Consider the following 24,653-nt stretch of genomic DNA (forward strand, 5'->3'; position numbering starts at 1 on the left):
ATCGCCAAACCAATGACCTAATGGCAATATCAAAGTACCTCGGTGTCCCTAGTTGCTTTGAGACATTATGTACTACCCCTGAAACTCTCCAAATGTGACTAGCTCAGCTTAACCATGTCGCCCACTGGTTGGACTCTCCTGTCATCACTGCGGTTATCTCCCTAGCCACAATTCTGTCGGATTGCTGCGATGGGTGAAGTTCGTCATACCTAAGTGACAAGTGAGCTCTAAGTCGTTATTTTTTGGGACCGATCTTTGGACTGACCACAGGAAGCTGTCTGCGTCAGTACCATTGGCGATTGTACAAGCCGGTTCTGCCGTGCTGTCCACGGTGTACACACATGAATGTATGCAGCCCGTTACGTTGTGTGGCGCAGTGCCATTAAAGTAGTTCTGAGGGTTGTTATACATATCGGTGAAAAGCCCGTGGGAGTCAAAAGATGCTGCGTTGTTACGCATCACTGTCAGTGCTTCCTTGAATCAGAACGTAATGTTGACTAACCAATATGAGCATCAGGGAGCGTGGGCACAAGCGCGTCGAGCATGAGGGATGTGATTTCATTCCCTGCACGTACCAGCTCCTTCATATACACGTTCCATTCAGTCGTATTGCGTTCCAAGTCCCAATACGTGTTGGGGTACGAGTAATTAGAGTATAAGATTGTCAGGTCAAGGGGAAGTATCTGTATGCGCGAGGTGAGCTTGAGACACGGTGGCCCAACATTCGTACACTCACATTCTGCATAATGAAGTTCCTAGCACCGCTCTCGTACAAGATCTTCAGGACATCGATAGCGCATTGCCTGACCTCAACAATTGACGTGGCGGGGGCATCGCTTCCGGTAAGCAGCGCGTTGACACCCAGATCGTTGGTTCCAATCCAGATGGTGTATATTGTTTCTTCCGGGTTCAATTCCAGCGTGCCATTATTCGTCTCATTCAGGTAAGCAGGGAGTTGCCAACCTAAGCGGTCACTGCGATCAGGACAGCATTCACAATCCATTTGCGCTTACGCACCCATGATCGGAGGGAAGGGTCTGTAGGTAAGCAGGTTCGAGCATGTTGCACCGGAACGAGCAAATCCATAGAGATTAAGGTCACCATACATCGCCGCCCATGTTGGCCAGGCATAGCCTCCGTCAGCCGTGGGGTAGTACGAGGAATCAGTGTAGGAGTCACCAAAAGTGACAAAGTTTTTGATCTGACCAGGTGCAACACCAACTGCCCAGGATGGGGTGGTGAGTGCCAATAATGCAAACACGAGCTTCACACTTTGTAGGAATGCCATGGAGTAGATGTACTGACTTGTGGATTTCGTGAGGTCATCTTATATTGCGCATAATATCCGATTAACGGAACTCGTATCACAGGGTCATTGCAATAATCCTGACAGCGGAGACCGCGCACACTTACTTTCCGCCACAACGGTCCGCTCACGAGCAGGTCAATGAGATCACGAGGGTGATATTTCACTACAAGAGCAATCATACTTCATCTTCGGCTTTTCTTCGTTCTAATCAGTTAATGCTCGTGACGTAAGGAATGAAGGCCGACCAAAATTCCACGTTCAAGAGAGGGTGGTCATCAGTGTCGCAGTGCTTTGAAATTAGCTCGAACCTGTGAGTTCATGCCCGTAAGTCACACGTCAAGCATGCGTGCGACTATGATTTTATCTGTGAGAACGCGGAATCTTGGTTGAATGCCTTCCGTGTTGAGTAAAAGGAAGACCCCAGAATAATCAGCATCCAGAATATACCAATCATGGTCATTGTACGTGTCTGTAAGTCGATCATACTGAACGAATTGAGCTCGTGGTAAGTTCTAGCAGGTGAGTCGGTACCGTCGGTATCTGGTTCCCGAAGGGACAACAGGGTATCCGTGTGCGGAGGCCAACCCCCGCGGGGAAGAAGACGGGTCGCATAATGATACATAATCAATATTATAGTGTAGGGACGGACATAACGTTCCAGGGGAAATCCACTACCAGCAGCCAATAAAACCTATTTGGTCCAAACCATGGAGATAGCAATAAACAAAGGGGGTTTTGATACTTAAGCTTCAGATCCAGTTGACTCCTTCGTCTGTTCGACATCAATGTGTTCCCACTCTTCTAGAGCTTCAGATTGTACTTGTTCGGAGGGGTCCAAACGGGAAGGCGAGACCAAACGGCATCGCAATGTGCAGATACCCTTCACGATTGTGAAGAGAATGCAGTAACCAACACCCATGCCAATGATGTAAGCGGCTAAAAGTTCGTGCTGTACCGATGGATCAAGGAAACTGTAAGCTAACGGTGGGCGTCAGCAATGTTGTGATCCATGTGAAAATAAACTCACTGTAGAATCCTTGCGTTGCATGTGTTATATACGCAACACCGAGGTAACACGCAAAAAGGAGGAAGCATGGCATGATGTGGCTCCATGGACTAGGACCAGCATTCGTCAGGAGTATCTCAAATAGAATGAAGCTACTATTCATGATATGTTGGGATACGTTGGACCAAGCTAGGAATGGCCTATCATGAGCAACAACGGCCAATATGACTCGGAGTAAACGCCGCCCACACCTGAGTACTGGGTGCTAAAGGTTGACGAAGAAGCAAGTAGAGCCCAAAAAACAACAGTCACGATGATTGCTGCGATATGTTGTTCAAAGTTAGACTGAGAAGCTAAGCATTGAACTCACGAAATATGGTGATGGTGGTGTACAGGAGGACATGCAAGAGTTGTAGGATCCGTGGCCACTTTTGCAAAGGGTATATCTTCTGTCCCCGCAAAACAAATACTATGGTTTGGATGCTAGAGGCCCAGAAGTATGCGACAACGCCGATGTAACTGAGATCGGTGAAGTATGAAAAAAAACTGGAGTAGCAGGACCAGTCGTAAAGTTCTGGATCAGACCATTTGTTGGGCAACGCCAAGTCTGATATTTGCTTACCTGCTACCGTCGTGAAAACGGACAGATTCAAAAACGAGAACGGTAATTGTTGTAACGAGCGAATAGACAGCAAATAGCAGACGAAGTGCGCCGAGACTTGGAGGAGAAAAGAACGGAGATGTTACAAGCCTACAGGCTGGGTCAAAGGGAGCCGAGACGCCAAACCATTCATAAGATAGATAAGATCTCAAACCAGCGAGTCTCATGAATGCCGTCGAAAGAATGTGAAAATAGAGGTGATTGTTGTTGAGTTGAGCCCGGTACAACTCCGATTTGTGGACCCCACTCGGCTATATTAGAACACTTCAGGTTGGCTTCAGGCCCACCACTTGGCAGCGCTCGGACCTCGAGCCTCAGGTTCAAGCAAACCAAGTTTGGGCAGTTGTCTTCCGCTGCTCGATCTGAGATGCCAAATGATACAACAAGTATACATAGGTTAACCAAGATCCCATTGCGATCGCAAGCCAAACAGTAATTAATATGCCTTTTTGCTCAGTTACAGCCCTTCTTTCAATTATCCACCAACTCTCAATCCAACCAGCCCAAGGTCCTAATGGATTGAAGATAAGGACATACGGACACGCTTAACAAAATGCGTACCTGTGCAATGAGACTCTGCGCAATGGGATGAAACTGTGTCTGGGCCTGCCTGAACGTTGATATAGCGAGGTTAGGGTTGGCCTTGAATATCCCCCTAAACACAGGTCTGCAAAACTTCATGCGGCCTTTGATGACGCCCGTGTCATCCGCCCCAATAACCCAATTTGCTGCTCCCTGAACAAAATATATTGCTGCCTGGGACTTAAGTACCAAGGCATAAAATCTGAATCGAATTTCGGTGCTGAGAGTCTCGGAGAAGGTGTACAACTTGTCGAAGTGGAAAAGATGACCCGCAGGAAGAGATTCATTGTAACTCTCCAATCGTTCAAGGAAGACAGCTGCAAGCTCGCTTCTTCAACTGATACAATCAACAAAAACATGTTGGCGCGCACCTCTTTGGTTGGCATCCAGGTTATCCAAATCAGAACTCTCGAAATCTAACTTCGAAATGTCCGTGGTGTGTCGTGATTCATACCATCGGTCAGCAAGCGCATTTGCAGGATTCGCCAGAGTCAAATCATATTCCATCTCAACAGGTAAATGCAGTCCACTTTGATGAAGCCACGCCTGTCGGACAATTTCAGCGGTTACTTTCTTCAACTATCAGTTGTCCGGTCTTACATCCCAGTCAATGCTGTTCAATGCTTTGATTTGTCCCTCGCTGCCATTCTTCTGGAAGTAGGCATAGAGGTGATTCTTCCATGTCTCTGTGGTGATACTGTGACCCATATAAGTAGCGATGTAGTCCTTGACATAGGGTAGAAAGACTTCAAGGCCACCGAGCGTACGCTCTGGGATAATCTAGCTCAATAGACAACTTGACAAAGCAAATACAACTTACCAATGTGCAAGAGGAAATTGGCACCTTTATCGTAAGGCACCCGACTATATGCAGAATCCGGATTCTCTCCATAATCAAAGTCGATAACCAGTTTTTGGTATTTGGGTTTGTCTTCGAAGAACGCGAGGGCATCCAGTAGTGCTTTGTGCCCGATCACAGAAGATAGGCCTCGGTGTGCGGGTGAGTGTATAATCTGCAGTAGCACTCGTTCGACATAAGTTGTCCAGCCTTCGTTGAGCCAGAAGTGAGAAGCGTGAGCGTGCCTAGAGTACCATCAACAAATGTACAAAGGAAAGTCGCAGAAAACTAACGTAACACCATTGCCAAACCATGAATGCGTAAGTTCATGGATTACCACACCTGTCAGAGACCTGTCTCCAGCAAGAAGGGCTGAAAGGGGTTAGCAGTCTGATACAGGCATGCAATATGCTCACTAGGTGTCACAAAGGTCAAACACGGATTTTCCTGGTAGTGATGAGTAGGTGGCTGTATGGAATAACGTGTAACTCACCATGCCGCCATAAGGAAAAGACGGCGGAAGAACAAGGAGGTCATAAACCCCAAATCGGTACGGCCCGGCAAGATTCTCTGCAGCCGCTAGAAAACTGGCATACAATGACACTCGCATTTTTGCGGCGCGGAGGCTTATGCGCATTTACCTGGCAGTATCTCGGCTAAACTCCCAGAACGAACTGTCCATTAGCTCAGGCTCAGACCAAACTCCAGACTTCCATTGTTTTCCATCAGGAACCTGGAACGACCGGTACTGAAAATTTCCAGCGGCGATCGCTAGAAGGTATGATGGAATCGGGGTAGGCTGACGACACCAATGTCTGTCATGAAGCAAGATCGTAATGGTAGGCTGGCGATACATGCCTGGTCGTATGTATACACAACTTCATCCTTGCCGATGATCTTGCCATCATGAGCTGGACCATCTGAGGGCGGAGAAATTCGTCTCGCAGATAGAAGAACCGGAAGCACGGAGCGGACGCTGGCGCTGTACGTCTGATGATTGGAAATCAGTACGACAAGCCCGGGGGTGATCAGCGGAGAACACCCACCAGCTTCACAGACGGAGTATCTTGTACATGCGTGATAAGCTTTTGACAAAGTTGCAGAATCAGATTATTGAGGCATCTCACCTTGCACTGGAGCGAGGTCTCGCGCGTAAATGGGTTGGCACTGACTGAACAGGAACGGGAAGGTTTTACCCTGAGTCTGCCTGAATGAACATGAACAGGTGAGCGAGATTGCGTATATAGTACGTGAAAACCTACTCTTTTGCGAGGAATTGCAAGGCTGTGCCATTCGCAGTCGTCCTGTACGTGATCTCGACCAAGATGCTCGACCCGGCGCTCAAAGTTCGAGGAAGGGGGACATGCAGCGCAGATCCCATCACTTCATGCTTGGGACCAAGTCTGAACTATAGATAATGCAAGCTCAGAAAAGCACGCCAATGAAGAGACAAAGAGCACACGTCTTGGACCGCATCTCCATCAACTTTTACTCCCTCGATGTGCAGATACGAAGTATCGAAGCTGAGGCAGCTCAAAAACCGTGCCAAATAGGTAGATAGACAGTCATTCTCACATCACCTCAGACAAATCATCAATTTTTGCAACGAGTTCATGTGTTGCGGTGCCTGTGATGACCTTGTTGTCGAAATCAATTGTCCAATCAAAGGTGATATGCTTCGTAGCGATCTGCAGATAATTCGATTGAGATGTCGGGTCCGATTCGTGCATTTTTATGTGCTAATGATAAATGGTCCGAAGCTTTGGCGATATGAAATGAAGAAAGAGGATTTCGAATGCTTCTCGTGACACTTGGTATATTATATAAGTATGATCACTTTGTTTGGCAAGAGCTTTAGAAACAAACAACCCCACGTGATCTATTCGCGTCACAAAACACGCTCGAGTATGTTCGTCAATCTTTAACTTAGCAGCTACTAAGGTAGTCTCTCCATCTCATATTTTTCAGCAGGATCTGTCAGCATGGCAACATCTCAAGCGCCAACACGCCAGGCGATTACTCTGAAAGGTTCCACGAATCTTGTCACGGAGTTTTTCAAGTATGCAGCCAACACGTGCGTTATTTTGAGCCACTTTCCGACTGAATAACTTAAGATTTCATGCCTTGAAACAGTATTCTCTTTCAACGTGGAGTATACCCGTCTGATGACTTCCACATGGTAAAGAAGTATGGGCAAACTGTCCTGGTCACTCAGGACTTGGCACTAGAGAACTACCTTGACAGGTGCATCTCATTCGATGTCGATTTTCGTACATTTGCTTACTTTAATTTAAGGATACTGAAGCAAGTCAATAGTAGGTGCCACGCGATTCCTTATACTCGAACTAAGTTGGACTTCAGAGTGGCTACTTACCGGGTCGGTAACGCAACTCGTACTTGCGATCATATCAAAAGATACCAGGCTACCACTTGAGCGATGGGTGTTTGATGTTAATCTCGTTGAACAACCAGCTGATTCTGCCGAACCGTAAGTCTACCGCTGTTTATGACATCCAGTGGGTTGATCCTGCTTCACAAGAACACCTGCAAAACCTGAATCAGAGATCCAAGCCGAGATTCGTTACATCCTCAAACAGATCGTATCGACTGTAACCTTCCTCCCAATTATTGACACGCCGACTGTCTTCAATATCCTTGCATATACGCATGACTCTGCTGACGTGCCTGCCGACGAGTGGGTCGACACTGATCCGCTGGCAATTGAGGCGAGCAAGAGTCAGCAAGTGAAGTTGCGAAGCTTCAGCACTGATGTACACCGAATAGAAGCGATGGTTGCGTATCGTTACGAAGGATAAAACAATTATTTGGACCTTTGTTTTCTCTGTTACAATGATGAACCAAAACTAGTCAATTTCCTCATGGTGAAATGATATGTAATAGTGAATGTGCATGTTTATGAAGGAATGTGTGAAAACAGCGAAAGGAAGAAAAACTGTCTGGCGCCATGACATGATCATGATATCACTTCGTATGGCTCAGACAAAACAAGTAAGCCCCGCGTCGGGGGGTTCTAATGCCGGCTCAAACTTGCCACAAAGTCAGCGACTGCAGTCCAATATCCCTGCTGGACACACGTATCATCTAAATGCCATCATTAAACCCAGTAGTTAGATCACCGAAATAACGTACTGTGATGTCCTCCGTCGAATTCAAGGAATCTCGACTTTCCATTGCCGACTTCCGATATGTCAGATTTGTTTCCAGTACCGCTGGATTTGGTACCCTGGCGTCGCGAAGCAATCTCCCATAACTCTTGCATGTGCTCGCGTGGAACAACTTCATCCCTAACACCGCTCAGCATCAAAATTGGCATCGACCGGGGTATTAGAGGTATTTTCGAAGCCGAGTCCCATTTTTGATGGCAAAGGAATGAAAAAGGGCCAAGAAGAGGAAGAGCTTTGGGTACGAGACGTGGGAGGTTCGTGAATGTGTTCTCCAGGATTAGCGCTGCGATCTGCACGGTCTTAGATTATGATAGAAGCAAAATTGGAATTTAATCGCCTTTGATGAATTTCGACTTGCAAGGTCAATAGCAACAGCACCGCCAATAGATTGGCCGTAAAGGATCTTGATACAAAAGCAAGTTAGTCCAATCCTTCGGAAGTGGCATCAACAATACTTACAACGGGAGTATTATTTAGGCATGGGTGCGAGGCGAGATAGTCGAGCGCCGTTTGCGCATCTATACGTATGCCTAGAAAATGCAGTGAGTAAAGGGAGTAGATTACTGAAGACACGGTGTCTCGCCTGATTCTGATGGAGAACCCTCGGAATGACCATATCTGTTGGCATGAATGAGAAAGGGATTCCCACACTCAAGGTAGACTGGATTGCGAAAGACAAAGAGCGCACCCGCGGTATGAGAGCATGAGTACATTGCAGCGCATTTTGACGTAGAATACTTTTGCGAGAGGTATCCGGTGACCGTGATTTCCGCCGTTACCGTGGAACATCAAAACCGTCGGTCGAGTGGATGCAAACTTGCATTGGACGAACAAATAGAAGAAGCGAATGAGTAAATGCAAAGTGTCAGGATAGCGTAACGTACCTCTTCATGCGTCTGTTTGTCTGCAGTAATCGATGTGTGTAGCGTGGCTGTTGCTTATCTCTGTTCGTTGCATAAGAAGATAGCACCTGTAAAGTAAACCCATCTTCAGTGACAAGGGGTAAATCCTGATATTCAAGTCCAAAATCCGTTGGCACTGGGACCTCTGTTCAAGTTTGGTCAGTTACGTTGGCGTGGAATGTGAAGTGCCCGGTAGATACACACCTGTGCGAGAGCCCGGGGGGAATGCGGATGGGTAAATGAGATAATTCTGTCCGTAGTATAGTAGTCCGCAGCCTAATAAGTCACAATTAAGGTCACTCGAGCACATTATAAATTAGGAGGCGCTAGACCTAGCGTTGCAACACCAGCTACGGTAGCAGCGGTTCCCTGTGGACAATGTATTATGGTCAAGGGATTGCTGAACGTCGTGAAAAGTTATAGAAGCACCTTGGCAAAAGCCTCTAATGATGGCAGCGAAGGCATATGTTCGAGATGAGTCGTGGCCTTCCAGTAACGTCGTCAACGCCACAAGTATTGAAAGATATTTGTGGCTGTTTACCGGAGCTATCATACCCCTTCGAACCACAAAACAACCACCCATCCTACCAATATTGTTCTAACTTCTCTAATATGTCTCATTCACGAAACGCGAGTGACACCAGCGACTTGAGCGAGACCATCAGCGAACCTGAATCCGTCATCAGCTTCAACGAGAGCGTGTATTTCAACATGCAAAACGCTACCGTGTCCACTGCGACATACGTGGGACAGGCTCGGCAGACAATAGGGCAACTAGCGACGAATGAGAATAGATGGATCACAACTCCATCAAGCGTGCACAACGTGGACGCATCCAGGGTTCTAGACGCGATGCTGGGGAACGCTTGCGGGACCGGTGGCGAAACCTCTGAGCGTTACACTGCCTGTGCTATTTGCGCATGTCCGGAGATCCACGACCAAGTCAACCTCGCGAGGACTTGGTTCATGTATCTGCTATGGCCATTCTGTAAAAAAAATTGAAATATCTGCCACGGACACTAACACAATTTTTGACTGGTAGTCACAGCTGGAACCCACTGACCATTGGACCTGATTTCTGAACAGGCCACGCCGACTATTGACGACACCTATGGCAGCCTTGTAAGTGCCAGTCCAGAACGGAACAACAGATTCAGGACAGATGTACGTCCTCCCAGTTGAACAGCGGCTTTGGTGTTAACTTCCAACAGGTTAATCGATGGGACAGCTATAGATGCGTTGTTTCAGGTCTCTGGGATGGACCACACGTGCCCGCTGGTGTCAATCAGGGTTTTGTAACCTTGATAGGAGCGCACATCCTGAAACGGGCTGTCGGGGTTTTCACCATGGACCGGGTAAGGATTTCTCTAGTGGGTTGTCATTAATTCTGACCCTTAAGTTGGATTATATAGGCACATACTGCAGCTGCAACGTGGAATATCATTTGGCATTTATATGGTCAAACTAGAAATAGGTTTCAAACTTGTGAAAATATTTCTTTTGTTGGGCTGGTACATATCATAGCGGGTACCTCTAGGATTGATATGAGCCAAGAATTAAAAAAATTGGCGGTTGGGTTGTGGAGATATGGTCGAAATACTGATATTTTGGCCTACCCACCATATCTCAATATTTCTGACCTCCAGAGGGTATGGGACCATCACCAATTGATTCCTGCACTTGGAAAACCTTAGGACAGTTGTTTATAGTACCGGTCTTAGGCCAAAATGAGGCACAGTGACATATAGGAGGTAGGAGGGGGGAGGGGGACTTTGCACATCTCAAGAACGTGATTTTTTCTAAGAAATCTGGCTCGACCATCGTGTTCAGAGGGTTCAAGAGCCCTCGGGAAAAATGCTTTTGGAGTCCTGGCAAGTCATGGGAAGTCTGTAAAAATCGATCTTTGTAGGGGGTGTCAGCAAAACTGACATATTTCATTTCAGACAGGCTCAAGCCACTCTGAGACCATTCCCAATCGATTTGTATGATCGAAAAACACCAGGCACAGTCTTTTATATATTGGTATTTACATAATATCAAGATATGGGAGGTAGGGGGGGAGGGGGACCTTGCATATCTCAAGAATGCGATTTTTTCTGGGAAATCCAGCTCGACCATCGTGTTAAGAGGGTTCAATAACCCCCAGGAAGAATACTCTGGAGTCCTGGCAAGTCATGGGAAGCCTAGAAAAATCGATCTTTGAGGGGGGGTATCAGGCAAACTCACACATCACAATTCATATTGGTTCAAAACACTCAGAAATCAACTCCAATCCATTTGTGTGATAATTAAACAGTAGGAACACTATTTTGCACATCAGCATCAACATAAAATCATGCCTTTTGGTGGAGTAGGCAGGGGGAGAGGGTACCACAACTCTGAAACACGATTTTTTTTGAGGAAATGAGCATCGCCATTGCATTCAGATGGTTCAATAACCTTTGTACAAAGTCCTATTTGAAGCCAGGCAAGTCACATGGAGGCTGAAAAAATCAATCATTGGGTGAGGCAGCATGACAGGGGCGACTCTGCTTACATAAGCAAAAGCGGTCAATTTGGATACAGGGAAGCAACTTTGGAACTTGACTTTGACAGATCAAATGGCTGTTGCTGCTTGATGCATATGAGTTCAATGACCTCAGTAATGAGCCTGAGGTCCATCCATGCAAGTCATATGACTTGGGGTGGTTTATGACTCTGAAGCACCATTTTTAACACCAAATGAGCATTGCCATCGCATTCAGATGGTTCGATAACCTTTGTATCAGGTTCTATCTGAAGCCAGGCAAGTCAAATGGAGGCTGAAAAAATCAATCATCGGATGAGGCAGCATGACAGGGGCGACTCTGCTTACATAAGCAAAAGCGGTCAGTGGGCAACTTTACAACAACATGACTTTGATCCATCAAATTCAAATTGCTGTTCCTCCTGGTTCAATTGCTTTAGAAGTCAGCCTGGGATCAAGCCATGCGACTCATACAACAGCTGCGAAGGCCTTGGCACAACAGGAATTCATCACTCATGACCCATAGCTCATGACTTTGGAACATGATTTTTTGGCATCAAACAAGCGCTGCTGTCAGTTTCAGAAAGTTCTATGACACATGGCTGGAGTTCTATCTGATCCCAGGCAAGTTGTGTGAAGTCTGGGTGCAGCAGGCAAGAGGAGGTAGCATGACTCTGGAACATGATTTTTTTGGACCAGATGAATAACACTATGGTGTTCAGATGGTTCAATAACCCCAGAAACAAGTTCCTTTTGAAGTCGAGCAAGTCATATGAAAGCTCAAAAAATCAATCATTGGCATGATAGGGGCGACATTGGTTACATAAGCAAAAGCGGTCGACTTGAAGATAGGTGGGCAACATCAATCAAGATACATAAAGAAGATATATGAAATGCTATACCTCTATGCCTGATGGGTAGTGGAGAGAGGCATAAACCCACCCTCGCTGCAGGGACAGGAAGAGGGGCATAAATCAATTGTGCGAGCAGCAAGAATGCAGACACAACCTATGGAATGTGAAAGCAAGTGAAACCCTGCATTCTAGCTTGATGAATCTACCTCTGATCCAGATCATGGCTAATGGCTCGGACTCCATTGATGATGGATGGATGACCGTGGCTAATAATTCAGATTCCATTGATGATGGATGGATCACATGCATGTCACAATCACTGCATGGGATTCCATGTCAGCCAATGGGAAAACCGTGATTTCTTACATTATATATAGAAACTGTACAGAGGTTCGGTTATATCTATGGTTATGTTAGCCCCAAGGCCCCCAAACACAAAATGGTCAGGTGTTCTATTTAAATTTACCTACATAAATGGTAAAACAACCCTATAAAAGAGTGATTTCTACACCTAAGATTTGATATCTACATTGATTTGTATGCAGGTCCGCGGATAGACCATGTAGCGAGGGCGGACATTACATGAATTATATTGCAAATATAGTATATACTGATATATACATGGTATCTACATTGATTGATTTGCATAGAGGGCCGCGCATATACACATGAGCAACGGCGGACCACAAAGGATTTGAACTACGATAACACATCAACATAATATGTATTGATAAACAGACATACTTTGTATAGGTCCGCGGATGTGTGGATGAGCAACGGCGGACGGTCGATGACACACTAGACCTTGTCACGTGGTCTACACATGTGATGCTCGTGGACATGAATAATCAGCCATGAGGCAAGGGAGGGCGCAGAAGGGCAAGGGGGAGTAGAAAAATCAGCGAGCCGATTATTGATTAAAATCTATCATTAGTTCAGCTACCAACACATTGCCATACCTTGTCACCCAGTCGACAAAGTGGATGCCAGTGAAAAAAGCCAGGGGAGGAGGAGGAAAGAAAGCTAAAGTAAGTGTAGATCATTAAAGAATTCGAAGGAAGACTCACTGATAACGTTGGGAAATGATTGAATTTGATTAGGAGGATGAGGCGTCGGTATTCTAAGGGCACATTTGTAACCTGGTATTGGTTACACCCAGGTTATGGCTAGCCAAAAGAGCACAATCTGGGCATTTCTGAACATGTCAAAAATGCGCAGAACAGGGGAGGTCAGATCTGGGCATTTCTCAACATGTCAAAAATGCCCAGAACAGGGGGGGGTCAGATCTGGGCATTTCTCAACATGTCAAAAATGCCCAGAACAGGGGAGGTTGAATCTGGGCATTATGAAAGCAATTCAACCGTGGGAACTACTCCGATAAAAATGCAAAAATCAAGCAAAGTCAAGCAAAGTCTGAACGAGGATTCGACCCGGGCCATAAGGATAAGGATAAGGAATACAATAGTCAAGACTACGATAGCAAAAAATCAAGAAAACAAGCAAAAGACAAGGATAAGGATCACGACGGTCAAGACTACGATACGATAAGCAAGTCAAGGATAAGAAACGCGATAGTCAAGACTACGATACGATAAGCAAGTCAAGGATAAGAAACACAATACCATAGTCAAGACAAGGATAAGAAACGCGATAGACTACGATACAATAACTTACGATAACAATACGATAGTCAAGGATAAGGATAAGGATAAGCAGGGCAATCATATGTTAGACCGTCCCCACCCACCCACCCGTTAGCTCTCTCGTCGTCTCGTATAAAAACGTATTCTCTCGGTGTCTCGCTTCTCGGTTAGATAGCTTAGCAACACACTACAATACACCACAATACAATACCCCAGCAAGACAAGCAATACAACAGCAATAACTCAGGCAAAATCAACCAACACAATACCAAAAAAATAGCAGAAATCATCCAAAATGAACCCAAGTCTGAACAACATTTTCGCCTAAGCCTGCCCCTCACATCAACCAAAATCAAGCCATGCAATACCAAAAAAATACCAAAATGAACCCAAAACCAAGCCCAGTCCTGACGAGGTTTTCGCCTAAACCTACCCCTCACATCAACCAAAATCAACCAACACAATACAAATAAAAATACCAAAAATCAACTAAAGTCAAGCCCAGTCCTGACAAGGTTTTCGCCTAAACCTACGCCTCAGATCAAGCAAAAATCAACCAAAGTCAAGCCCAGTCCAAACAACATTTTCACCTCACCCTATGCCTCAAGATCAAGCAAAATCAACCAACACAACGCCAAAAATCAAGCAAAGTCAAGCCCAGTCCTGACGAGGTTTTCGCCTCACCCTACGCTTCAGATCAAGCAAAATCAAGCAACCTAATACCAAAAAAATACCAAAAATCAAGCAAAGTCAAGCCCAGCCCTGACAAGGTTTTCGCCTTCGCTTACGCTTCAGATCAAGCAACACAATAGCAAGAAAATATCAAAAATCAAGCAAAAATCAAGCAAAGTCAAGCAAAGTCTGAACAAGGTTTTCGCCTCAGCCTACGCATCAGATCAAGCAGCACGATAGCACAAAAATAGCGAAAATCAAGCAAAGTCAACCCAAGTCCGAACAAGGTTTTCGCCTCACCCCACGCCTCAAATCAAGCAAAGTCAAGCAAAGTTGAAACAAGGATGAGGATGAGCAACACGATAGTCAAGACTACGATAGCAAAAGACAAGGACAAGGATAAGAAACGCCACACCACACGCTACGACAACCAAGTCAAGTCAAGGATAACAAACACAATAGACCACCACACAATAACAACGCAAGACGACACAATACAATACAATCGCATACAATAACAATACAATAGTCAAGGATAAGGACAACAGGGCTCACCATACGTCAACATTCTTAAATCGCCCCCCACCCCCCCGCCCGTTAGCTTTCTCGTCGTCTCGGATAAAAACATATTCTCTCGGTGTCTCGGTTAGAGTTACCATACAACAGCCAGACAAGCAAGGCAATAGACTACAATAGTCAACACAAGCATAAGGAATATGATACAAAACCACAATAGATCACAATACACCCCAATAGTCAACCCAAGGACAACAAATACGGCACAATACCAAGACAACACAATACCTGCAAAATGGCCAAAATAAACCAACCCCAGAGCCATAAAATACCAAAAATAAACCAAAATCAAGCCCAGTCCAAACAAGGTTTTCGCCTTCCCCTACACGTCAGATCAAGGAACACAATAGCAAAAAAGCATCGAAAATCAAGCAAAGTCAAGCCCAGTCCAAACCAGGTTTTCGCCTTTCCCTACCCATCGCAACAGCAAAAAAATAGCAAAAATCAAGCAAAGTCAAGCCCAGTCCAAACAAGGTTTTCGCCTTCCCCCACCCTTCACCCCAGACAAGATCAACCATTCCATCAGCAGAAAAAAACAGCAAAAGTCAAGCAAAGTCCGAACAAGGCTTCAACCCGGACAAGGAGTGAAACAGTCAAGACCGCCACAGCAAAAAAATCAACAAAACAGGCAGAAGACAAGGATAAGGATAAGGATCACAACAGTCAAGACTACGATAAGGAAGTCAAGGATAAGAAAAGCAATACCATAGGACACAATACAACAGTCAAGACAAGGATAAGAAACGCAACGGACTACGATAGACCACCATACAACAATATACGATAACATACAATAACATACAATAACAATACAATAGTCAAGGATAAGGACAAGCAGGGCAATAATATCTTAGATCCCCCCACCCCCCCGCCCATTAAAGCTTAGAAACCCACCGCCCCCCCGTTAGCTTTCTCGTCGTCTCGTATAAAAACGTATTCTCTCGGTGTCTATCTATTGGAGTCAAGCATCTATGGTCCCATAGATGTTCCTCGAGGGAACACCTTAATTTGGTTAGTAAAGGGAACAGAGGAACACGAAGACCAATATTCTGTGGGAAAAGAGGGAACACCATGTCTTTATTTGGTTAGGCAAGGCACGAGGGAACACAGGGTTAGTGGGAACAGAGGAACATTATGTGTCATACTGTGTGGGAAAGAGGGAACACGGGAACATTATGTGTCACAATCTGTGGGAAAGTGGGAACACAGGAACATTGTCTGTGAGAAAGAGGGAACACATTCTTTATTTGGTTATGAAAGGCACGTGGGAACAGAGGAACATCATCTGTGAGAAAGAGGGAACACAGAAACGCTGTCTGTGGGAAAGTGGGAACAGAGGAACATCATCTGTGAGAAAGAGGGAACACATGGTCAGAGTCAACAGGGGGACATCATGTCTCATAATTTGTGGCAGGGGGGGAACACATTCTTTCTGTGGCCCTTAATTCACTGACCTTATTTACTCACCCCAGATTTTTCCTCCCTCATCTCTCTTGGCTCTATTCTCCCCATCTGACTCCATCCCCAGCCCTCAATAAGCTAGTATTTTATGTATATATTTCTATCAAAACATGATCTAATGATATTTTCACCCAGAACATAATGTTCCTGAGGCCCTGCAGGAAGTGTGCTGATACAGCATGAAAGAAGGAGGTGCTCACCACACCCACGAACACATTCTGTAAATTGTATAATTTGTCTGATAGACTGACCAACCTACTACTGCAGGCAGAAGTTGGCAAATGTCAATGCAAATCTTATTTGTACTGCAAGCAAATGATCAGGAAGGGCAGGGGGCATACCATCAGCAAGGCGTGAAAAAGGCTATTAACTGTATGCTTCATAGATCACTATCTATAGACTGTCATCCGCAATGAAGGATGTTTGGCACCCAAACATGATAGAACCACACTTTAATTGCCGAGTGTCCTAGTCCAATGCATTACAAACAGGATAACAAGCATTGTTAATATAACATGGCCATGTGGTGAGTATCAGACTTAATACATCATCCTTACAGGATCTTGCGCTAGTACTTCCCTTTGGTGTGTTCCATTACAGCGACCCCCACCATGTCAAGTCTGATCCGCCCTCTGTACTCTATACGATGATAGGTTCTCCCCAACATCTTTGCAGCCTCCAGTATTAATGTAAACCTCCACACTTACCTATGGTGCATGATAGCCCACTTGCCATGCCATGTCAAACCTCATCTATGCCGCATCACTGCCTCAGTCAAGTGCTGCGACAAATCCCACCTGCACCTCAACAATTTTAGCTGTAAGTGCAACTTGGGTATTGCTTCACTACACACCAGCTACTGTAATTTTTTTTCTCATTTCTGCTTGCCTGTGCATGGCTCAGTCATATTTTATATTGTTATCCTGTCAGATTCATTTACAGCAGTAATGAAAAGAAACTACTTTCCCCATCTCTCTTTCTTCACTCCTGTGTGAAAACAATGTGCAAACATTGCAACAATTTCACACCAGTAGACAGTGCTGTGTACAGTTGACTGTGTGTGAATGCATCTGTATGAAAGTTGAGCATAGTGTGTTGGAGAGTCAGTCCACGGCAGGCCATTGATCATTGTTGCATGTGCAGGCCATTATGGAAATTGTTTATGGTTGACAGTCCAATTGGAACTACTCACGCTCAGCGAAACCCGACAATTTAGAGGTTGATCCGTGAAGATATGCAGTTAGAGTACAAATTGAGGTGGATACAAATCTAAGAAATTCGGGACTGGCAAAACTCAGATTTTGTAGCAAGACGCAAAGAACCTTTGGAAAGGTGAAAAAATGCAAGCATATCAGACTTTGATTGCCTAGTTTGCAAACTTTGCACATATTGCATGCATTGCATGTTTATGTGTGTGATTTTTGCATGTAAGTCCATAGTTGTGCTCTACAGATAATGTTTATTCCCAGTTAGTGCAGTTGAACCACGTGCATCTTCTCATCCGCCCACCATGTCATTTGACCCCGCTGCAACCCCTGCTCGATACAAACATTCACTTGTCTTTCTAGTACAATATGACAACCATGAGCCTGGAGCAGTGAGTAGCCTTTGATTTGCTCACTGAGTCTCACTATGACTGTCGGTCTCTGTTGGTATTGTCTTTGAGAAGAGGAACTCGGACCTTGAGAATGCCGCAATCTTTGCCAATAACACATGTCAGATGTCAGCAAAGGTAGTCCTCGTTGATATATGAAGTCTGTTTGTACTGCAAATCATTCAAAGGTGCTATGTGTGTAAGAAGGTGAGTTGTCAGCTATAAATTGCAACATCGTGACATTTCCTGCTGGCAGATTTGAGATATTACATCAGTCATACATAGCTCTATTGCCATGAAAACATATCAGCAAGAATAATGTGATTTGATTGTTATTATGCAATGATGCAAGTGACCATGGAATACTGTACTTTCAGATTGGCCATTGGCGGTAGAGTTAGTAAATGTTGCTATGTCATCTTTGTGATTCATCATCACACTTGCCCTTGTCCTGCTGATACTCACTGAATGCCTTGCATCAAGAAAATAGGTTGCCGGCGATATGGGGGCATGGTGCTTCAACCTCACTTCAAACCCATTCACAAACAATATTGTGTGATGACTGCAGCAAAATCTGCAGCAAAGCATGCTGCCATCAGTGGGGCACTTCCTCAACCCATCTGTGATTTCTGCATCCCTGTCACCAAGGCCAAACTCTCTATGGACCAATGGGATGCGTGTGCACCCCACAGAATTCATTACAGTGTTCTGGAACTGATAAGCTATGGTGCAGGGGATGCTGGTCAACTTGAGTTTTTGTGGGTTCCTGCTATGAAGGACCAGTGGATTCTCAGCTATGTGCTCCTCCCCGCCAGATATCGGTCGTCCTGGGTGTATCTTTGCTACTGTGTAGAGTACTGGCTCGCAGTGTGGAAATGTTGGGATGGTGAGTCAAAGAAGCATCAAAAGCAGAAGAAAATGAAGGTGCAACAAGAGAGGGCGGTCCTGATTGACACCTCTCGCAAGAATGCTGGTGCACATTTCCTTCAAGCCATGGTTGCCAGAAGAATTGTGTTGGAGGAGTGCATGGCGAATGGTGTGAATGATGAGCGGATTAAATCACTCGATGAGTTCCTCATTCGCGATCACTGAGATTGGCTATTTGTGGAGTTTGATGAGTTGCCTGATGATGTGGACATGTATTTAGAGGCTGATCCATTGCACCCAGAAAACAAAAAGATATTCGGTATGAGTACCTGATGCGGATGTGTGCATCTGCGCTAACTTGCAATGGCCTCAGAAATGGGCTGGGGCATAAATGTGAACGACATCTCAATGATGCTTGGTCAGGCAGATGATGCATGGATGTCCAAGGGACTTGACCTCTCAGTTATGTTCAAGAAAGAGATGGATGCAGCTCTCAAGAGGCTCAGAGATGGAGGGCAGGAGGTCCACATCACACATGATGAAAATGCAGAATTGCCAGACAAGTGGCATGAGTCCCATGAGCCACCAATACAATTCATTAGCAAAAGAAAGGACCAGCTCCTTCGTGCGGTGAGGAGTGGATGGACTTGTGCATCTGCCCCACTAACATGATATTTGAGTACAGGAAAGAAATACATGAATGCAGCCCTCCATTTTTAGCTGAGCTAGAACACAAAAACAACACTTGTGACACTCACAGTACAAGATCTTCCCACCCTCCTGTCACCCTGCGTTTTTTGTGCCATCAGTACTCTGGCCTTAAACAACAGTCATACAACTCATACAACAGGAGACAACGTCTCTGTCAGCATTTATGTCACATGGTTTTTAATTACTGTACTCTAGCACATGTCTTATGTGTCACCACAACCAACCAGTGTCATGATTTGGTCAACCCCTCTGCAGGAGAGAATGGAGCAATGATGCAGATGAATGTCAATGACTCTTCTGAGAGCATCACCACCCTTGCCAGTGAGGTTTCTGTAAGACAGGGCATACATTGGTGGCAAACATTTTTAAACTTGGGAAGGGCCAAAACCTTGCTTGCCCTTGGCATTTGCTCCCTGCATGGAGGACATACAGAAAATGGACGGTATGTGTTAAGTCTGCTCAGACTCTGTGCCAGAGTCCAAGAAACATATCTGAGGGCATCTGGTCAGAAAGTTCCAGGCTATCTGTTATTGCATTAATGTAATAACAGATAACCCAGAACTTTCTGACCAGACATCCACAGTGCACATTGTTTTCTAACCCGCATAATGACTGTATGCCCTTCTGAATGAATCCACCAACAACCACCCCTATTTCTCCTGTTCTACATTGTACCGGCTATCAACTTCCTCCTGCTCCAAAGTACCTCATCACCACCTATTATAGCACTATTTTCTATATAGGTTTGGGTTAGTAAAGGGTTTCTTTAAGCATATTGATAGGCCAGTGCCTCCACTGGAACAGTTCCAGTAGAGGTCAGTCAGTCAGTCAGGTTGGTTTAGTTCCTATATCTCTTCATCTCAAAGCACATGTCAGTCATCACTGGCCTCATCTTTCAGCTAGAGATGGCCTATGAAGAAATGATTGCCGGTAGTGATTCTGGTGCTGCACTACATCCAACTGCAGAAGCTTTTCATGTTGCAATGGATGCTGGAAAGTCCGCGGGATTAGTAGAATGTGTGGTGAGTGCATCATGACGATCATGGATGAATTCTGACCCAACCTTGATCTAGTATTCAGCATTTCAGTTGGCTCAATTCCTGCCTGGCAGAAGGTCACAGTCAGATTGACAGTGAGTGTACCTTCTGTTCTTTACAAATACTTTGTTTGATAAGCGATATCATGTCTGTCTACAGCTTTCAATGACTATTACTAGAAGGTCATATTCGTTCTTACTGGTGGAGGCAGATGTGTTGTAGTGAACCTCCTTCAGAGAAAAGGTATGTTTGCACAGTGTCATAGAGTGGTCACACAAGTCTTGTCTAGACTCAAGTGCTCGAGGCCTTCGTCCTATTCAAGTGTGCATCTGATGTCGGCTGAGGCTCTACTCGAACTAACAATGAGACAGTCATACCCCCATCCGGCCCCTTCATGCATCCTTCTGCAATTTCCTGACGAACCAATCACACAGTGAAGTGTTTTTTTGGCACAGCACACCACACTATATATCAGCAATGCTGTTCTTGCCCATCAACTCTGCACCATCCAAAATGTTTTCGGCATGGTTTTCTCTTCGTGTGGCATCTGGACATGATATCAGCTCAACAGCTGTTTAGATTGTGATCAGTGGACAAACTGATTACATTAACTCAGTCTTGTTCTTGCCAAATGGGACTCACATTGCAACTGGATCGAATGATTCTATTGTGCAACTGTGTGATGCGGCAACAGGGCAGCCAGTGAGCAAGCCCTTGCTGGGGCACACTTCCTCTGTTACCTTGGTTTCTTTCTTGCCAGATGGGACACACATTGTATAGGAGGTGATGATGAGAATCTGCCAAATCTTGCTGTAGCAGAGGGCATCCTGACACAGCTATCATTGGTCAAGAAAGTTTCTATGCAGCGTGCTACTTCGCTCCTGGCTGGTCTTTCTCATTTCCAATTGTCAAAGGTATGTCTCACATGTCCCTCACCTTGCATATACTGACAATTTATTAAGTATTGTTTCTGCACAAGTAAAGTCTGTACGTCTCTCAATCTGGCATTCGTTTCACCTCTTTTTCCAACTCTCAGGTGCCAGACTCGCCCATATCAGGTTTAGGAGGGCTGGGTTATGCACATCTTGCTTGTACAGACCATTGGACTGGCACAGCTGATTGTAAATTTTGCAGCATGAATTTTATAACTATGTCTCCCATATAGGGAAGTCCCATGAGTTTCACATTACTGAATATTGAGTTAGCTGATTGCTATACTGGTTGTGCAGCCTATCTTAGCGCCCACCAAGTTCCAATCCTAAGGTCTGAAAAGTGGCCTCTATCTCTGACCTTGCTATTCTCATGAGTGACGACAGCATTGACCTCACTCACCTCCCTCTCCCATTACAGAACATTATCTGTTCTTTCAACCAATTGAAAGATGATGTCCATGTTGCCCTTCTTACTCAGCTGGGTGATGCTGCTCACCTTCAGCTACATGTTCAAGCGTGCCAACAGCTGAGAGCTGATATAACGCAGGTAAGTCACCCCAATATCAGCTTCCCACATATCTAATAGTTATTTCAGCATTGTGCGCTTGTACCAGAAGTCACATTGGCTACTATGGAGTCCAGTCTGGATTTAATGGTAGCTGATCTTGACGAAGCAAAGGGCCGATCAGCAGATTACCCTGATGCTCCACCTATAGAAGCTGTTACTACCATTCAGAACCAATCTCATGGACACCCTCATATTGAAATCAACCCTGATGTACTAGAGACAGCCTTGCAATTTGCTGGACCCACACGTCTTGCAGGCATTTTTGGTGTATCCTCACACACCATTCAACACCGGGCACTAGAAAATGAGCTTGTAGAACCAGGACACCCAGTATACATCAAATTCACTGATGAAGGTGGTGTCACATGTAGATACTATACATCCTCCACTGGATCTCAATCAGTACTCTCTGATGATGAGCTGGATAGTGCCATGCTGCAAATTCTCACCTATTACCCATGTCTAGGCTGCTGCATGATTGATGGCCAACTTCGTTACATGGGAGTCAGTGTACCTCGCTCTCATATTCAAGCATCATATTCCCGGGTCCATGGCCCTCCGGCAGCTGCATTTGGTGTGCACCATATCACTCGGTGAGTATACAATGTCAAAGGTTATAATTCCCTGACTCATCATGATGGCCAGCATGGCAAGTACTGTTTTATTCACCACTTGTTCTTGATACATTTTAGACAATCAGCAGGCCTTATTCAATGGAAGATTGTAATCCATGGATTCATTGATGGCTACTCATGATACATTACTGGACTTCATGCGCACAATAATAATCATGCACAAACTGTCTTGGAACTTTTTCAAGAGATTGTTCAGACCCATGGCCTTCCTAGTTGTGTTTGTGGAGACCATGGAGTTGAAAATGTAGAAGTCACTAAATTTATGGAGGCTTCACGAGGGCCTGGACGAGGATCATGTATATGGGGGCAGTATGCTTGCTTTTTTCAGGATACTTGTCTGAGCGCTCCTAATGCATCTCTCAGAAGTGTCCATAATATACGTATTGAGCACCTATGGGTGGATTTGACTAACGGAATCGGCTCCAAGTGGAAACTTTTTTTTCAAGATCTGGAAGTCAGCAGTGGGCTTAATGTTGACAATGTGCATCACATATGGCTGCTTCATCATTTATTCCTTGATGTCCTGGGACACGAGATTCATGGTTGGGCTGAGACATGGAACCATCATAGGATGAGTACCCATGACCATGGCATGTCAAGCCCCCATGAAATGTGTTTCCTCAGTATGCTGCAGCATGGTGTGTGTGGATTTGAGATGGCACCTACATTTCATCCTCCAGAGGACACCCTTCAAAGTGATGAAGCTGTTGCAAAGTATGGGATCAATTGGGATGATGTAGACAACCATGGTATTCACTCACATCATGACATGGTCAACCAACCAGACCCTTTTGGCAACAACCCCTTTGTGGCCTATGTTCCAGAAACCCTCAATCATATCCAAGTAGACGAGCCCAACTGTCCATTGTCTCCTGAACAACTGGTTCACCTACATGCAGGCCATACTGTAAGAATGACACATTAAATACCTACTATAGTAATGCAATCCAGATACAATAATTCCAATAACTCATAGGTGTCTACACTTGTAGGGCTGATACATCAGTGGAGGATCCTATCAGGACACTCCCATAATAAGCTTGCACCCCTAATAATCGCTTTTTTGACCACCTACTGTGGGAATTTCCTCACAACACTCAAAAATAGATTGTTCCTCATACCTTCCCACATTATTCCCACACCCCATACATTCGCATTTTTGGCCACCTACTGTGGGAATTACCCCACAACACCCAAAACATCGTCCATTTTTGGAATCCCCACAATATCAATTATTCCCACACCCTTCCCACCTCACTGCAGCTTTACCACTACACCACCATAGGTCTCTCCCTTGTATCTGAGCAGTAGTTTTGTATATAAATGTGTAATATAATATAATAAACCGCTTTTTTTGGGTATATGTGTGACAGCTCTTTCTCCAGGGCTATTTTAAAATGGCCTAGGGTACAAAACACCTTCGCACTTTTGCCCCTTTGATAGGGAAGTGTTCTATGGTATTCAGGATATATTTATGAGTGTATATGAAGAGATTCCCCCACTTGTTTGACCCCCTGAAGCGCCCTACATCAATAGATATAGCATATATACAGGAAAACACAAAACATGTTCCCATGTATTTATTTCTAGGTGGATGTACTTGCAAAATCTATCCCCAGCATCTATTCAACAGTAGGAATAATTGATCAGGAGTCCAGGATCATAGGACAAGACCCTGTGATGCAGTATACCTACCCTCTCCTGGTGGTTTACCCCCTGTGAAAAAATTTCCTGTAGGACCGGACCTCAAGGATGGTGAGGGGTCTATTCCTACTCATATTTAGAGTGTGTCTATCACATGGTTACCACAGGAAACCTACAGGATTCATCTGCAGGAACAAAATTGGACAAAATCGCATGTTTGACATTTTTAATGTGTCTGACTACTCTATCCTTGCATCCATGATCCAACCTGTCTATATATCATTTACATAGCATATATACTTGCTTTTGATGACAAGGATCAGCTCAAAATGAGCTGGATATTTAAGATTGTGTCTATACTTGCTATTTCTACTGATAAGAGGCCCATACATTCAAAACATCGAAATGTAATAATCAGACACCTGAAGTACATTGTAGATATATTCAGTATCAGGGCTCTAAATTTACTC

The 24,653-nt window shown here is 44.9% G+C and overlaps 10 protein-coding genes across 10 annotated transcripts; 6 read left to right on the forward strand and 4 right to left on the reverse strand.

Moving 5' to 3' along the window:
• Positions 1–103: 103 nt before the first annotated feature.
• BJ212DRAFT_1273739 (carbohydrate esterase family 16 protein) lies at positions 104–1,288 on the reverse strand (the record flags this gene model as incomplete). Its single annotated transcript, XM_041331114.1, has 5 exons — positions 104–209; positions 266–443; positions 503–683; positions 737–963; positions 1,018–1,288. 5 exons carry the CDS (start codon positions 1,286–1,288, stop codon positions 104–106), a joined length of 963 nt encoding a protein of 320 aa, XP_041192094.1.
• A 378-nt stretch (positions 1,289–1,666) lies between these two features.
• BJ212DRAFT_1362001 (uncharacterized protein) lies at positions 1,667–3,293 on the reverse strand. The gene is made up of 5 exons (XM_041335934.1): positions 2,938–3,293; positions 2,686–2,861; positions 2,567–2,635; positions 2,337–2,504; positions 1,667–2,287 (listed from the first exon to the last, which is right to left on the reverse strand). The coding sequence occupies exons 1-5, from the start codon at positions 3,141–3,143 to the stop codon at positions 2,052–2,054; spliced, it is 855 nt and encodes a 284-aa protein (XP_041192095.1). The 5' UTR covers positions 3,144–3,293; the 3' UTR covers positions 1,667–2,051.
• BJ212DRAFT_1362012 (peptidase family M1-domain-containing protein) lies at positions 3,294–6,203 on the reverse strand. The gene is made up of 15 exons (XM_041335935.1): positions 5,972–6,203; positions 5,859–5,919; positions 5,659–5,804; positions 5,524–5,603; positions 5,443–5,462; positions 5,255–5,386; positions 5,038–5,195; positions 4,890–4,983; positions 4,813–4,843; positions 4,690–4,768; positions 4,379–4,641; positions 4,159–4,328; positions 3,930–4,104; positions 3,538–3,875; positions 3,294–3,487 (listed from the first exon to the last, which is right to left on the reverse strand). Exons 1-15 carry the CDS (start codon positions 6,124–6,126, stop codon positions 3,452–3,454), a joined length of 1,938 nt encoding a protein of 645 aa, XP_041192096.1. The 5' UTR covers positions 6,127–6,203; the 3' UTR covers positions 3,294–3,451.
• A 175-nt stretch (positions 6,204–6,378) lies between these two features.
• Positions 6,379–7,212, forward strand: BJ212DRAFT_1481945 (spindle assembly checkpoint protein; the record flags this gene model as incomplete). Its single annotated transcript, XM_041340335.1, has 5 exons — positions 6,379–6,470; positions 6,530–6,640; positions 6,692–6,711; positions 6,758–6,884; positions 6,936–7,212. 5 exons carry the CDS (start codon positions 6,379–6,381, stop codon positions 7,210–7,212), a joined length of 627 nt encoding a protein of 208 aa, XP_041192097.1.
• Positions 7,213–7,427: 215 nt separating this feature from the next.
• Positions 7,428–8,948, reverse strand: BJ212DRAFT_1447542 (Alpha/Beta hydrolase protein; the record flags this gene model as incomplete). The annotated part of the gene is made up of 11 exons (XM_041338413.1): positions 7,428–7,498; positions 7,547–7,871; positions 7,919–7,984; positions 8,041–8,111; positions 8,165–8,199; positions 8,270–8,397; positions 8,466–8,477; positions 8,552–8,628; positions 8,688–8,759; positions 8,816–8,852; positions 8,913–8,948. The coding sequence occupies 11 exons, from the start codon at positions 8,946–8,948 to the stop codon at positions 7,428–7,430; spliced, it is 930 nt and encodes a 309-aa protein (XP_041192098.1).
• Positions 8,949–9,095: 147 nt separating this feature from the next.
• Positions 9,096–9,545, forward strand: BJ212DRAFT_1481947 (uncharacterized protein; the record flags this gene model as incomplete). Its single annotated transcript, XM_041340336.1, has 2 exons — positions 9,096–9,471; positions 9,526–9,545. 2 exons carry the CDS (start codon positions 9,096–9,098, stop codon positions 9,543–9,545), a joined length of 396 nt encoding a protein of 131 aa, XP_041192099.1.
• A 2,880-nt stretch (positions 9,546–12,425) lies between these two features.
• BJ212DRAFT_1300538 (uncharacterized protein) lies at positions 12,426–13,438 on the forward strand (the record flags this gene model as incomplete). Its single annotated transcript, XM_041333001.1, has 5 exons — positions 12,426–12,446; positions 12,597–12,658; positions 12,778–12,871; positions 13,003–13,071; positions 13,196–13,438. 5 exons carry the CDS (start codon positions 12,426–12,428, stop codon positions 13,436–13,438), a joined length of 489 nt encoding a protein of 162 aa, XP_041192100.1.
• Positions 13,439–18,347: 4,909 nt separating this feature from the next.
• Positions 18,348–19,328, forward strand: BJ212DRAFT_1481948 (uncharacterized protein; the record flags this gene model as incomplete). Its single annotated transcript, XM_041340337.1, has 4 exons — positions 18,348–18,468; positions 18,523–18,825; positions 18,883–18,975; positions 19,030–19,328. 4 exons carry the CDS (start codon positions 18,348–18,350, stop codon positions 19,326–19,328), a joined length of 816 nt encoding a protein of 271 aa, XP_041192101.1.
• A 2,660-nt stretch (positions 19,329–21,988) lies between these two features.
• On the forward strand, positions 21,989–22,501 carry BJ212DRAFT_1273783 (uncharacterized protein; the record flags this gene model as incomplete). Its single annotated transcript, XM_041331116.1, has 1 exon — positions 21,989–22,501. The coding sequence occupies one exon, from the start codon at positions 21,989–21,991 to the stop codon at positions 22,499–22,501; it is 513 nt and encodes a 170-aa protein (XP_041192102.1).
• Positions 22,502–22,801: 300 nt separating this feature from the next.
• On the forward strand, positions 22,802–23,464 carry BJ212DRAFT_1274052 (uncharacterized protein; the record flags this gene model as incomplete). Its single annotated transcript, XM_041331136.1, has 2 exons — positions 22,802–22,848; positions 22,903–23,464. The coding sequence occupies 2 exons, from the start codon at positions 22,802–22,804 to the stop codon at positions 23,462–23,464; spliced, it is 609 nt and encodes a 202-aa protein (XP_041192103.1).
• Positions 23,465–24,653: the final 1,189 nt, after the last annotated feature.

This window comes from Suillus subaureus (genome assembly GCF_016647635.1).
Source record: "Suillus subaureus strain MN1 chromosome Unknown BJ212scaffold_20, whole genome shotgun sequence".
NCBI lineage: Eukaryota > Fungi > Basidiomycota > Agaricomycetes > Boletales > Suillaceae > Suillus > Suillus subaureus.